Raw genomic sequence first — 15,276 nt, forward strand, 5'->3', positions numbered from 1 at the left:
AAACTGTTACAGCCACTTTCTTGCTATAGCATGGCAGACATCTAGTCAATGGCCCTTTTTGCTTTTAATTTCAATGACACTTGTTCTGGTGGCTCTTGGGACCAATCCTTTATGGTTAGTGTTGCAGCTGGCTAAATGTGCACAATCCTCTGGCTCTTACGTCATTCTATGCAACGTTTACTACTGGCATCGAGAAGCAACTGTCCTCCTGGTGAGGTTCTCCACAAATAATAGTAGTCACATGGCACAGTGCACAATATACTGCATGACATGTTGCATGTGCTTTCTAGTTGTCTGCAGTGCTCAACGAATGAGACTAAGGAAAAAGAAGATAAAATCCCAACCGGCTGAGAATTCATCTAAAAAATGACGGGCCAGTGCTTCGATGTCACCTTGCGTACATACTTTATTTTAACCTGTCCTTAGTGGTGGCCAGCCAAACTTGAGCCATTGTGCAAGCACAATGGAAGCTCAAGTTCTGTCAGCCAAAGCCACCGTCGGGAGTGTGGATCTGCGCATGCTATATATTTGAGGCATTCTCCACTACGTTGGAAATGGTGTCAATAAATCAGAGAAAATCTGTGTATAACTTAGAACATGTATATTTATTCATTCTATCTCAAATGTAAAGCTTCAGTTCAAGTTTACTTGTCGTTGGCAAAGTCAGCAGGGTTCTTGCGCATTGACTTCTTATGCTCACGCTCACCCCAGTCGTAGACAAGGTAAGTCAGAACAAAGGCTGCAACAACAAAAGGCAAGGGTAATGTGTCAATTAGCAATTAAGCCAACAAAGCTTTCAACTCGTGCTGTCTCGAGAAAGATATGACATGTAACACACGGCATGCACATGATGAGCTAATGCTTGCATGTAGAGTGCAAGATTATGCGCACAACCTGTAGGACTTAAACGACACTGTTATATGGGTTCTACAGGCCAATGAACATAGTCCTCTCTCACAGTATCCTTTGCCTGTAATACAGTATTTAACTTCATGCCACTTATGGCTGTATGACTAAAATATGCGCAGCTTCCAGTTTGTATATATTTCTCATTAAATAGCTTAAGGAGAGGTGAGGCTAAAGACAAGGCCTGACAAGGGTCTTGGTCCTCTCGATTACAAGTTTGCTAGCTATGAATTTAGAGCATGAATGCGGAACTGAGGTTGATTAACAAACGGGCCATGTCTACTTTGTTGAGACTGCCACCTGTTCTGAAAGAAATTCTCCTCCATACTCTGCCACAAAGTACACTTGTATTGGGGGTATGAAAAACCGCTCAGCAGCTGTATTTACATCCTTCTCAAATGGTTTTGCCCTAAATTACATGCAAATGAAAAATTGTAGAATATCTCCTGAACAACATTTAAGAAATTGGGCATGTTACAATAAAATTTTAAATTTTGCAAACATGCAACCCCATATGCATGGGGGTTCCACTGCTACCTTAGGAAGCTCATATATGAATGATAGCAGCACATTTTAAATAAGCACAGTGTGAAGTCGCATTGGCATTGAACACTGATGACAGTGTTGAAGATAAACCTAGAGAACTATCTGAAGAGAGATAAGGCATTGATGAGACAAATTTACATGCATTTTCAATGCAATATTCCTCGCACTCAACCTTGTTGAGTGGCATCAATGTCATCGCCAAGTTGCAGTGATATTGTGTACTTCATAGACAGGATGTGACATGCAAGAGTGCTGCTATGATGAACGGTTAAAAATGTAATTTGCGATTTGCATTTGCACAATACTGTGAGCACCATGAAAAAAGTTATGGGATTATGTTTTACAACCATGGGAACAACACATCACATTCTGAACACTGGCGCGCCAATGGCCGCCTCGCGAAAGCTGTTGTAACCATAGAAGTGACGTTATGGCCTCCGAAACCGCGTGCCCGATTGTGGGGGCCGTGGGAAATTCATGGAATGTGATCAACAGGCTGAGCAGGCTTTTCAACTGTGGCATGCCGACTTTCACTAATGTCCTGCTGCTATTGTGTGGCACCATATGACGTCATGGGAGAGTGAAATAAGCACTATAACATTGTCAAAATTCAAGTAGATGGTAACTCATTTTGCTTGCATTTTGAATTTTCTCTGCCCGCTAACTTCGGTTTGCGTGGTTCAATGTTCATAATTTCTTTTGCTCTGTGTTCTTGACATGCTTAGAATAGATACTGAGCAAATATGGTGACCTGAAAATGGTGCTGCTGGGCCCCTTTAAAGGAGCCCTCCAACCCTTTTCGAGGCACTGTTTTTTTGGTTGCGGGTTGCATAGATTGACAGCTGGAGAAATAAATGCAAAAAGAATGTCAGCAATAGGAGTAAGCAGTCTGAAGTTATTCAGCCAAGAAATTTCAAGATACAAGGAAATAAAAATGCATGCGTCGACTCATGTTTTGATTTCTCTGACGTAACCCACCACTGCCAATGGTAAGAGTTCGATGCGCCTACGTAGCAGAAGTCCGCATTCCGTGGTTGCCTACACATCTTATGCGCACAGATTCTGGTTACTCTGGTGTGCTGATGGCACCGTCGCCATGGTAACAAACTGCCTTTACACATTCAAGCACATTTCCCGTTTGCCACTACTGGGCCACAATCTTGTAGTGATGCCTTAATCGATGCTAATGCCTTTTGGCACTTTTCATGTTCGTGAGTGGCCGTGTTCGAAGCTCGGCCCGAGGCGGAGCATCTCTTGACCACTCATGAACGCAAAAAGCGCCGAAAGGCATTAGCATCAGAAAAGGCATCGCTACAAAATCGCGGACCTGGTCGAGCATCCTGGGACTGCGTAACGTCTCTTTTGTTCAGTTCAACGCAACACCTATTCACAAAGGTGAGAAACCTACATCACTTGAACAACACTCACGCGTGTATTGCACATGCAAAATGAGGCAAATGGCGACAAGGCTGCTGAAGAGCGTACACATGCGAGAAGAGAAGCTTTTGTGCTTAAAGGTTAGTGATGAAAGAACAGCCAGTGGCCCTACTATGTTATGCAAATGTGTCTGCTTGTATTAATACAATAGTACAGCAAACAAAAATAAAATAATTTATGACATTTTTGTTGCAGTGCAGTGGTTATCTGCAAATGGTAGAGGAGCGAGTTGTGATGTCAATGATGCTTCTAGTTAGCATGACTGGGCGATGATACAGTTGGCAGTGATGTAGTGATTTGCTTGTGTGGTTACAATAATAAATATTTCAATATTGGTGTTGTGACCTACGCTAAAAGCATCTCCAACTGTTAGTCTACGCAACCTAAGAAGTGTTTGAGGACCCCTTTAAAGTTATTTTCCTCATTGAAGTAAGTAAACTTGCAGTAAACATCCAAACATAGTCAACACTTTTATTTAATCCCAAGTGGCTTGCTATTACAGGGAACTATTAAAATGCCTTATTGCTTTTTAACTGTTCATTTATTTTTATTGGTATGCTTTCACCAGGATGAGAAAAGGCTGGGGATTTTGTATATAGGTTAAATAGTTATTGAACACAAGAATAAATATTTGACGTCCAGCATTTTTGCATACTCTCTAATGGTCAAACATGCCAGCACACTAGGCCAAGGTGGTTCAAAACCTCCTGTAAGTGATCGCTGCCTGCTAGCTGTTTGGAGCACTTCGCTATTTCTACTACTAAGCTGTTCTTGCAAGCACTCCGCCAAGTGAGAAAGTAATTCCAGCTCCTGGAGGTTTCACTACAGCACAGAGGGAGGAGTTACTGAAATGGCATTGGGGAATTGGTGAATTAGCTGAGCGACAACACACTGTGTTAGCTAATCGCAGCTTGTTTTCACAACACCTGCAAATTTTGCATGCTTTACAGAATGCCACAGTTACTTCTGTTAAGCTTACCCAGAAAAATGTTTACACCCTCTAGGGCTTATCTCGTCCTCAAACAATAATCGTTATTTTATATTGCATGCTTTTCTTTTGACAAACTGTACTTGCTACTTTTCTGTCAAGGATGCCATGTTGTGGTGTTACAAACATGCAGTTCGTTACTGAATGTATCGGGCATGCAGCATTAAAGAAAGCAAAAGCACGCAATATAGATGGCAATTATTGCTTGGGGACGATATAAGTTCCAGAAAGTGTAAACTTATTTTAAAGTGTACCTGAGTGATCAACCTTATTATTGGTGTAGTGGAATGGAATCACCCCAAGCTCTCTGTGAGTGATACTTTGTCATCACCTTCAGTCTATGTGTTTAGTCATGCTCAGTCTACTTCAATTGTGCTGCTTGGTCATCTCTGCTATAAACACATAAATGCTGGTGCCCTTTGACTAGTGTACATGACCATCTTGTTTGAATTTGCATTTCTCTTCTAATGGTGCAGCACATTGAAAAAGATATATATGATTTGTTTTCACTTCAGACACCACCTTTCTGCACATACCCAGCAGAAAAAGAGAGTAGTCAGAATTCAATAGTGTCAATAATTGCCTTTTACTGAATATTAATTGCATTTGAAAACTGAACTGTTTCCACACCTCTAACTCTCATTTATTGTTTCCTTGATACACAAGCAAGCCAGTTAGCAACATATATTTAAAAAAATAAAGGGGGGGGGGGGGTTATGCCGTCAAGGTTGCCACAATTCCAGTTTCTTCGCAAAACTACTCATGACTGTCACGTGCGTGCACACCGAAGTAACAAAATAAACGAGACAAAAACTCACGCGGCAGGACATAGAATATTTGGTCCTTCGTCCTGCGAATTACGTTAGGGATGCCTTGCTTGAATAAGCCGGCGAATGCGCGCTGCTCGTATGGAGACACTCGGTACATCACGATTCCGCGCAGTTTGTACAGGTTCCCGAAGTGAAGACCCATTGTTGATGCAATTTACCTGAAAGCAACAAGAGAGAGAGAGAGATCTAAAGCCATGACGTGTGGAAAGTGCGGTCATGGTACAAACGGTGACATCTGATTATACACACATTGTTGGGCTAAAAATTCGTATGAAATGTTGATGGTATCACGGGATGCTACATCACCTTCAGTGCAGGCTAACGCCCCGTTCACTGTTACAGTCGTAATGAGAGCCTGTGACTGGATGTAATCCAGCCTTTAAAAGATTATGTGTATGTGTATATATATATATATATATATATATATATATATATATATATATATATATATATATATATAAATGGGTTTTCTTTAAAGTTCAGCACGCAGGACCCGACATAACATACGCAGGAAAGAGACGACAAACTTTTTGGAAGACGTTACTAAACGTTTTCGGCTGGTGGACCAACCTTCGTCAGAATTACAGTAATGCATGTACAACACATAAGCCACGTTTACATGAATGCGACAGTGTCGCATCGCATCGCATTTCTAGCACATCACATTCATGTAAACAGCGGTAATGCGCTAGGAAGGCGCATCGAATTAATGCGCCAGGCGAGGGTAGATTTACGGGCGCGAGTCGACTCTCGCGGAGCATGCAAACGCAGGATCGTCGCATTAGGAACTATGGGCAACATGGCGGCGGTCCCGGCTGCCCGCTTTGAATTTAATTTGGCTTTTCTTTTGTAAAATACACTTCGTTCGCAGCAAATGATAGTGCAAATGGCTTTCGCTTAGTCTCAGGCCGCTTCGACGACAGAGTATTATGGTTAACCTTGTGGTGTTTTTGTTATCGCTTCTCGTTTCGAACGAGTCGAAGCCTAACGAAAGAAACGTTCGATATGAGCGCTACCTATCGTTAGAGTTGAGAAATAGCCGCAACGACTGCATATGGCCTCTGAGATCCGAAAATCTTGCTGGCCAAATAAAACTGTAAAAACCGTGCGCTGCTTAGTGTACGTTATACTATAGCGTATAGCTTACGCTATAAATTGCGAACGCTAAACTAAAGCTGTCTACTTCTCGGCACTCAGCCACCAACGTGCACTCGGCCCACTACCGGAAACAAGTTACACCGGAAGTCCACTGCACTTCCCTTATACGACACCATGTGGCGCTACGTTCTCGCGAGAGTTACCAAGTAGCACATCGGCAGGTCCTGATGGTATTCCAATTACGTTAATAAAGAAATTGGGGCCGAAATCTAAGAAAGCATTGAGGGAGGTGGTGAGCAAAATGCTAGTGGATGGTAAAGTACCTGACGAATGGAGGCTAAGTAGGATGAGAATGATATATAAGGGAAAGGGGGACAAAGCTGACATAAATAACTACCGGCCTATAACAGTGACGTCAGTGGTTTACAGGATGGTTATGCAGATTATAAAGGACAGACTGCAGGCATGGGTAGAGAACGAGGGGGTACTTGGAGAGCTACAAAATGGGTTCCGGAAGCATAGGAGGCTAGAAGACAATCTGTTCTCGCTAACACAGTGCAATGAAATAGCTGAAAAGGAACACAGACCCCTATGGCTGGCTTTTTTGGACATCAAGGGAGCCTATGACAGTGTACTTCAAGAGGGGTTGTGGGGCATTCTGGAAACTTTAGGAGTGCAAGATGGTGTAACCAATTTCTTAAAAGATATCTATAAAGGTAACCGGGTGATTATACAATGGGAAAAGCAGGTTTCGGAGCCTGTAATGATTCGGCGGGGGCTTAGGCAGGGGTGCCCATTGTCACCTCTGATGTTTATGCTGTACCTTCAAGGTTTAGAGGCCAAAATACCGCAAAGCGGACTCGGCTTCAACCTATCATTTTTCAAACAAGGAAAATTGATTGAACAGTCATTACCAGGACTGATGTACGCGGATGATATTGTATTAATGGCTGACAATGCAGAAAATCTGCAGGAATTAATGGACATATGTGGTACAGAAGGAGACAGATTAGGCTTGAAGTTTAGCAAAGAAAAATCAGCAGTCATGATTTTTAATGATAACATTTGCGGCGAGCATAAGATACAGGAGGCCAGGCTGGAGATAGTCGACAAATACAAGTACCTTGGGGTGTGGATAAATAATGGCATTGAGTATCTGACAGAGTACGAAAAATATCTAACGACTAAAGGTAACAGAAGTGCAGCGATTATGAAGAGTAGGGCACTGTGGAACTACAATAGGTATGACGTAGTACGAGGGATATGGAAGGGGGTAATGGTACCAGGCCTGACTTTTGCCAATGCAATTCTATGTATTAGAACAGAGACCCGGCAACAGTTGGAAATTAGGCAACGTGGTGTGGGTAGGCTCGCTCTGGGAGCACATGGCAAGACACAAAATCTTGGAGTGCAGGGGGATCTGGGATGGTCTTCTTTCGAGGGCAGAGAGGCTAGTAGCAAGATAGCATTTGAGGAGCGATTGAGAAAAATGGGGGAAATTCGATGGGCTAGGAAGGTTTTCAGTTACTTATACACGAGGAATGTTGACACGAGGTAGAGGAAGCGAACTAGAAAATTGACAAGCAAATACTTGGGCAGTAGCGGGGGGACAAGTAAGGAATCATCTGTCAAGAAAAGGGTTAAGGAGACAGAGAGGGGTATGTGGAGTACAGAGATGCAAACCAAATCGGCATTGGAGACATACAGAATGTTTAAGCAAGAAATAGCCAAAGAAAATATCTATGATAGCTCTAAGGGAAGCTCATTGTTGTTTGAAGCCAGAACAGGTGTACTGCGGACTAAAACGTACTGAGCCAGATACCAGGAGATAGATTTGGTGTGCGAGGCGTGTGGAGAGGAGGAGGAAACGGCTGAACGCCTGATACTTGTTTGGAAACAACTTCACCCTGCAGTTGAATCTAACGGGGAACTACTCAAAGCTTTGGGTTTTAAAGACAGTGAAAGTAGAATAGACTTTGAACAGGTAGAAATAACTAAACGGAGACTATCTGATTGGTGGATAATATCAACGCAAAAGTAAAGGAGTAAATACATAGGTATGCATGCATATAGAACCATTAAAGGCTAGGTGGTGCGCGCCGCCGCCGCCCGATTCAAAGGGTTGAGCCTCAATCATCCATCCATCCATCCAGTTAATGCTCTACATGTAAACGCCGTTGCATCGCCTTTCCCAAATGCGCTTGGAAATGCGATGCGCCACTGTCGCATTCATGTAAACGGGGCTATACACAGCTAGCTTTAAGGGCAGTGTATCACAAGCAGAGGGCGCGCTATCTGCACTGACTAGACCATACACTGTGCATCATAAATCATTATTATTGCACATTATAAATGATTATCAATGACAAGCATTTTGGAATAAAAAAATATGAAATGCAGATATGTTCAGGATACAATATATACAAACATGACACTCAGGTAAGTGCCAGTGGTTACCATGATTATGTGTAGCGAAAACAAAATGACGTACACATGCAGATACAAAGGCGTGATGTTTAGCACATGGCATCTCTAAGTGCAACCACGAATTACCTAAAAATTGAGGTGTTAAGCGTACAACTTCGAGCCACAGCGACATGCGTCAAAAAAGCCGCATGTAAAAAAAGAAGGAAAAGAAAAGCGTTGAAATCATATATGTACACTGTGTGGGAAGTGTATATTTGTGCTCAATCTAAGGTTAGGTTAGTTTTCCTTTGTTTTCATTTATTCCGGACGAGGCAGTGTTAAATTTGTGAATCAGGTAAGATTCGCGAAGCTCGCGGTCATGGTTGGTGCGGAATCCAGATTCGAGTATTGTTACTTTGAGATTGTTAAATGAGTGGCCCGGTCATTTATATATATATATATATATATATATATATATATATATATATATATATATATATATATATATATATATATATATATTACATTTAGCTCAGCAACTAGGGTTGAAATCCGGGCCAGTTGGTACATAGTTGAAGGAAAAAACCAGTCACAAAAGGCAAGAAGAGCGCTTACTTGAAAAAGAATTTGCTTTTTTAGGTCGGTCACGATAGATGTGATATCTTGTCTTTTCGTGCTCCGTGATTAGTGATGCTGTTGTTGCGCATGCTATGCTGGCCTTGCTGGGACTATGCCGTTTCTAATAAAGCTCAGTTGATAGTCCAGTCGTTGTGCTGTGAACCTCTCTTCTTGTGTTTTGTGACTAGTTTTATCCTTCACCTTAACAAGGTGCAGCCACGCATGTGTGAGAATGTCCCCTGATGACCTTGATTTCGGTTCACCTAATTACCGTTCCTGTATTAACTGCGCACATCACTATGGAAGCTGCTAGGAAAGTGGCTCAGAACAAACATGCTTACAGCAAAAAATCGGCGATCAAAGCAGTCGAAGTGACTGCCCCGGGACGACGCAACGAACGTAAGTACGTTCCCAACTCCTCACACACAGAGCGCACAAGTAGTGCACTGTGTGTAGATTACGCACAGCTCACCAGTGTGTATCTAATAACGAAAACGGTGATAACGGTAACAATAAATCAATGTAAACAATAGCTTACCAGTCCGGGTCTGCTTAAAGAGTCGCAAATACGATGCACAATTGCAAGCGCAACCGCCTCGGACACCTCCAACCAGCACAGCGGCACCAGCCAGCGCACCAGCTCAGGCCTTCTGGCTTTGCATGGCTCTATGTGGCTTCAGCTGACTTGTGCGTGATTCATTCATACGATTAAATCACACCGCTAGCCTCTACGCCGATTTTTGGATACCACGCACCACACCTTGAAAGTAGCAGAGTAACGCGTTTTTGATAGGTTACCGTTGTTCACGATAAAAAAAACCGTATTCTGCGTATGCCATCATCTTGCAGATTTGAAATTATACGCAGTCATTGTGGTGCTATGTAATGAAACCGACTGCACTATTTTTACTTACTGCGCGAGCGAAGTACTTAGGCTTTTGAGGTTGCGAGGTTGCGCCCCGGCCGGATTCACATTCAAGGCATGGTTCATGGCGACCTGTACAAAATTGCGATCAGCTGTACTCCGTAAGATGCCTTCTAGGACCCTTCTCTGCATGTGCAACGTGGTGCATACATTGTTTTGCGCAATGGCCCTGTCAACAACGTGCTGGCATAGAATAGAATGGACAAGTTAATGCCTTCCTGTGTCAAAGCTGATCATTGCTCATCGAATCGGTTGAGTTTACACCGTCTCCAATCAGCAGGCGCTTAAAACAAAGCCTTTGCTTTTGCAAATAGTTTGATATCTTTAAGCAATGAACGCTTTAGAACAGTGACGATAGGAATGGGCCCGTGTGCTGTTGTATGGTAGAAAGCACGCGTTTTCACCCGATGCATCTCGCCTGCTTCGCTCCTTAAACCGGATAATCCTGTGTGTCGGTGGCAGCAAATCCTCGCGTTCCGAGGTTTCGGGGGTTGTGAAAGAGAAGAGATCGATGTAAGTAATATAGTTGGGAACTCTGACCGTGAGAAATAACGGCATCGTTCAGGTATTGATCGCTATCTAGAGTACACGGATATTGGTGTTATCGCTCGAACGATAAAGAGACGTATGTGCATACTAGTTCAATCATGCTTTCAGCTCGGGTCCCTCATTACGCCGCGTCTTAGGAGTCAGTTGTCCGCACTTGTATTTCTTTGCGTTAATGGATGCAGAGCTGCTAGTGCCTTCTTTCAAGTTACGTGACAAGTGTGTGTGGGCATAACCCTGTGCTTGATGTGCTCTGATGCAGGGAGAGGAGTCATTCTGAACCATGGCCTTCGCTGGTGCCACCACGATTCTCCCAAAATCACCACTCATTACACAGTCGTGCCCAGGGAAACAGATCCTCGATGGAAAGGTAAAACATTTTCGACTAAGCAATGAGGAAATAAGCGAAAAAAAAAACATTTAAAAAATGATAGAGCCATGTGGATAAAGGGGTATATTTAATTATTTGAGAAGTATGAAATGTTGCAACTGGTTGCACAGTCTCATGTCAAGTAATAACGGTTTGCAACAGAAAAACACATGTTTACATATATGTTTTCAGCAACAGGAAGACGCGGAAAGAAATTTCACTGGAAATGAAAATGCTATAGCAATCGAGGCTGGGATAATCTAACAATCCTATTTCAATGCTATTCATTTTTGTGTTTCAAGAGTTATCAAAGCGGTGCTCTGCCCACATTATTACTGGGATCGGCCAGCCGTGAAAGGTGGATGATAATGAAGGAGAAGAATCGAGTGAAAGGAATACATACATTATACAGTTTAGATAGGGGCAAACTTGTAATGCTATGGGAAGGGCAAGTGCCCAGTGAAATTGTTAAGCTCAGAGTTGAGTACGGAAAGTGTACTTCATTTTCCCGAGTCAGAAACTTCTTTCAGGCAGTAATGAGACTTAAAGGGTCTAACAACTGGCCAGAATGTGTTGTGAAACATTGATGTAAATGAAATGACCATGATTTCTAGTAATATAATACAGCATGCTGTTCGCAATTTAACTAGCAATTATAATTTTAAATTGGCAATGAAAGTTTCAAAAACCAGTAAGTGGCGAGGCCTGGCGGGGAAATCTTGGTGCTTTGGATGTAGTCTGAGATTGCTGTATGTAAGTCGGCTGTTATTAAGTACAACATAATTATTGCTTAAAATTGCAGTTGCTATATTATTAAACACTTGCGCTTTATTATATGCTTCAGAAATCAAAAGCACACACATGGCTATGACAACATGCTGAACTGCCTATCACATGCAAAAGCATCATTTCGTTTTGACCGGTTATATACTAAAGCAGTTGGACAGGAAACCACAAAAATGCAGAGCTATTATTGCAGAAATACTTTAACACTTCGGAAAACAATAATCACAGGAGATCGACTTGATAAACAAAGTAATACTTTCTCACAGTTATGGCCACCCTTGTTGTCTGTCTCCCACTAATGCCGGCTTATAATTGCTATCGCACTTATCTAACACCGTTTTCAGCATGTTTCCAGTGAACAACTACATCCTCACTTTAGATAAAATTCTGATAGAAAATGTTACATAGTGTTTTCCATGATACGACTTCATGATTAAACACGCTGACTGGTAAGCTTTCCATTGCATTAAAAAAAAATAGGTACTATTAAAGTTGGTTCTCAGTCATTCTTCTGCATGTGCATGCAATACTCTTAAAGTTGTTCATTTTCTTTTTCTTATTAAAGCTGTTCTCTATTAAGTTGACAGAACCAGGTCACCAATTCCACCTCTCTCTTTTTATATAGCAAAGTCTTGTTTGTCATGTTTTATGTTGTGTTATGGCATATACAAACCAAGCATGCTAGAAGGAACTTTATCACCATAACAATTACCAAAGAAAAGTGACTGCAGTCAGCAGGCTCCCAGCCTTTGTTCATTGTTCTGTACTGCCATATGACAGGCAACGTAAGTGTAGACTGACATTATTCTGATGCCATAGAAATAAAAGCATAGTGTCGAGATGTGCCAAAGAGAAACGCTCTGCTGACTTACCATCAAGCTTCCCTGTAAAATGAGCATTGACATTCTGAGAAAGGTTAACAGAAAGGAAAAATGTTCAATTCCCATTCATGCATTTATTCTTGTTGGTTTGTGTTGTTACCTTGAACAAGTTGTTTCCTACTTGGTCATGGGGCTAAAACAAATGGGCGTGGAAAAAATAAACACATAAGGACATGTGCACCAACTGTCACTTGAGTGTTTAGTAAAACCTTAGTAAATGGGCCTCCCTCCAGGACGCTCTTCGTATGCAAGAAAAAGTAAAAATATACCCTTCCCCTTTCAAAGAAAAAAAGTTCCACTTGCCTATAACATATTTTTTCATCACAGAACGCAGTGGAAGCATGGCTGCCACACAGCTAAAACCATTTACGCCAGAAAATTGCAGTGTTGTGCACCTTCATTTTTGTGCAGTGTTTTTGCAAGTCCCTGCTTGTGTAGCAGCACCCATTTGACAGTCGGAGTACTATATTTGCACGATTCTGCCGCACCCCCAATTGTAATGCGCAGTTGAATTACCGCGCAAATAATCGAAAAAATAACTTTGTGCCAATTGTAGCACGCACATCAAGTAACAAAACCCGAGTCAATGCTTACTGTGTTGAAACAATGTTATGGAACATACAAAGGCACACAGATGCACACACAGCTGAATCTTAGTGGCTAGCCACTATCATAGTCCGATGACACCTCCTTTTTGCTTTCTACTGACCACAGAAAGTCATCTTCAGTCCCATCGAATGCATTAGAAAGGTCTTGCTTACAGCAAACTGGAAAATGGCAACCACAAACCAAGGCATTAAAAAAAAGGAAAAAAAATCTGTTCGATGACAGTGTGGCTAGCTACCTTGCATTCAGCTTTTATTTTTTATTAAGAAGCGATTTTGTTTTTTATTTTGAGGAGAATTAGTTACAATTGTAACATGCATGCAAATTTCAATGCGCTTTTTAATAAAACGGGTGCATGTTAGAATCGTGCACATACAGTATGTGTAGTTTCTTCTCTGGTATAGCCGTTCATGTACCGGCAATTCAGTATAAACTTTCAACGGTTTCATGTTTCTCTAATTGAATCAATAGTCATAGGCTTATTTCGGAAGTGGCAGGACACGTTACAGTCATAAAGTTACTAAATGCCATGGATGCTTTGATAGGATAATCTGATTCTCTAAAAATAATATTTGTGATTCATGCGCTGCATGGAACATGCAATAAATGTCCACAACTCATCAGACAACTCTGTTGTGACAGCTGACCTTTTTGAACTTGTGACTCCACCTCTACTCTTTTCTCTGGATGGAAGATGTTGAAAAAATCACAAGCAGTTATAATAGAACAAAGGGGCAATCTTTTACAGTGTATTCAGAGCTTCAGAAACGCTAGCTCATGTGGTGGCATCATGACTAACTAAGTGATTGCACATGGCTGTTGTGATGGTAATTATTAAGTGACTAGTCAAAACAGTTTTTTTTTCTTATGTTGAACGTGACACTAAAAGTTTTCCTTTTAGCTTCCAGCTTGAGTTTACAGTGGAATCTCTATAAACGAAAATCTCTTAAACAGAACTGCTGCTTAAACGGGATGCCATCTTTATGACTCATTGGTTTTGTATTCATACAACCCTTCAGCTTTGTCTCTCAGTAAATGGAACCCCTTATAAACGGAACCAATTTCCCTGGTCCCTTCAGGTTCCACTTAAAGAGAGTCCACTGTATATACAAAAATATATTTTTTCTTGGACTTTGTTGTAGTCTATTGTTTGCCTGAAATCTTTGCTCCTTCCCACACTCTGGCCATCATCAGCGTAAAAAAATTGGGTGCTTAGGTTCAGTAAGTACATTATTTACATAGAACATTTACTTTCTATAGAAACCTAATCTATTTTGGAAACTCCGTGGCTCTGAAGAAACGAAGCAAGTAACCTGCTGTATGTGTTGTTTGTTGCTGCAGGAGTGGATATGACCCGTGCCTCCGATGAAACGGATGTGGTCATCGTTGGTGGCGGGCCAGCGGGCTTGTCAGCAGCCATTCATCTGCGGCAGTTAGCCACTAAGGCGGGCAAGGAACTCCGAGTCTGCCTAGTGGAGAAGGCCTCGCAGATTGGTCAGTTCCTGCAGCCTTCACGTTTTGAACTTTTCTCCTCAAGACTGTCAAATTGAGTCATGTTTTCAGTCACTGCATTTGGCACTTTAAAGGAGACACATTTCTGATGCTTTAGAACTCTGCCATGCACTCCTCACATGTAAAATGATGACACTTGATAAGTATTAAGTTTGTCACGAAATGCTGCTCTGCCGTCGTCAGTGTTATTAGACTCTGAGCAAAATTTGATGTCGTGCAGTAAAAATGGTAGGTATGATGACGCTGGCCACAAATACATAGAGTGCTGCTCATGTTTATTCAAGCGATGCTCTTATGTGGCAGCTGCAGTAATTACAGAAATTGAGTGAGTTGCTGAATCCACCTCCTGGGTACCAAAACCAAAACTGGTTCATTGAATCAAACGTTGTAGAAAATTAATTAGGGCACTCCGACACTTGCCAGTATCTTTTCTAGGGCTTAGAGCGTATAGGCTCTCATTCGATGCAAGAAACTTCCTAGGTGAAACGTCATGCCAGTACTTTTAAGCTCAAAACATGTATGTTCAGTAAGTTGTGATGTTTTTTTTTTCATCTCAATATGTTGAATTCATATCTTATATAAATCACTTGGGTCAGTAAGACTAGTGCTGCTACTTCGCTCTAGGATTGGCTCTGGCTTCTGGGGCATTAACACAGAAGCTTGTCAAGAACCTACATGTTCTAAGTTCACTTTGTGATAAGTCACACCAGTTTTTCAATGTAGAGTTGAAATTAGGCCTTGCCATTGCGGTCAAAATTTTTGCTGCAAGTGTAGTAGCCAAAATCTACCTCAAAATTAGTTGTTCAAGTTTGGTTATATTT

The 15,276-nt window shown here is 41.8% G+C and overlaps 2 protein-coding genes across 2 annotated transcripts in view; one reads left to right on the forward strand and one right to left on the reverse strand.

The window, feature by feature from the left end:
* Window positions 1-584: 584 nt before the first annotated feature.
* Window positions 585-9,522, reverse strand: UQCR-Q (Ubiquinol-cytochrome c reductase ubiquinone-binding protein). The gene is made up of 3 exons (XM_075689597.1): window positions 9,368-9,522; window positions 4,696-4,865; window positions 585-739 (listed from the first exon to the last, which is right to left on the reverse strand). The coding sequence occupies exons 2-3, from the start codon at window positions 4,847-4,849 to the stop codon at window positions 645-647; spliced, it is 249 nt and encodes an 82-aa protein (XP_075545712.1). The 5' UTR covers window positions 4,850-4,865; window positions 9,368-9,522; the 3' UTR covers window positions 585-644.
* A 177-nt stretch (window positions 9,523-9,699) lies between these two features.
* Window positions 9,700-15,276, forward strand: part of Etf-QO (electron transfer flavoprotein-ubiquinone oxidoreductase) — a 40,851-nt gene continuing 35,274 nt past the window's right edge. Inside the window, exons 1-3 of the mRNA XM_075689589.1 lie at window positions 9,700-9,855; window positions 10,563-10,670; window positions 14,285-14,437. Of these exons, the coding sequence (XP_075545704.1) occupies window positions 9,819-9,855; window positions 10,563-10,670; window positions 14,285-14,437 (298 nt within the window). The 5' untranslated portion in view covers window positions 9,700-9,818. The remainder of the gene's footprint in view (window positions 9,856-10,562; window positions 10,671-14,284; window positions 14,438-15,276) is intronic.

Source organism: Dermacentor variabilis, chromosome 4 (assembly GCF_050947875.1).
Source record: "Dermacentor variabilis isolate Ectoservices chromosome 4, ASM5094787v1, whole genome shotgun sequence".
Lineage (NCBI taxonomy): Eukaryota > Metazoa > Arthropoda > Arachnida > Ixodida > Ixodidae > Dermacentor > Dermacentor variabilis.

Coding starts and splice junctions, on each gene's coding strand:
- UQCR-Q (XM_075689597.1), bottom strand. CDS start 4,849: ATGGGTCTTCACTTCGGGAACCTGTACAAACTGCGCGGAATCGTGATG. Junction 740..4,695: donor AATATTCTATGTCCTGCCGC/GTGAGTTTTTGT, acceptor TTGTTGTTGCAG/CCTTTGTTCTGACTTACCTT.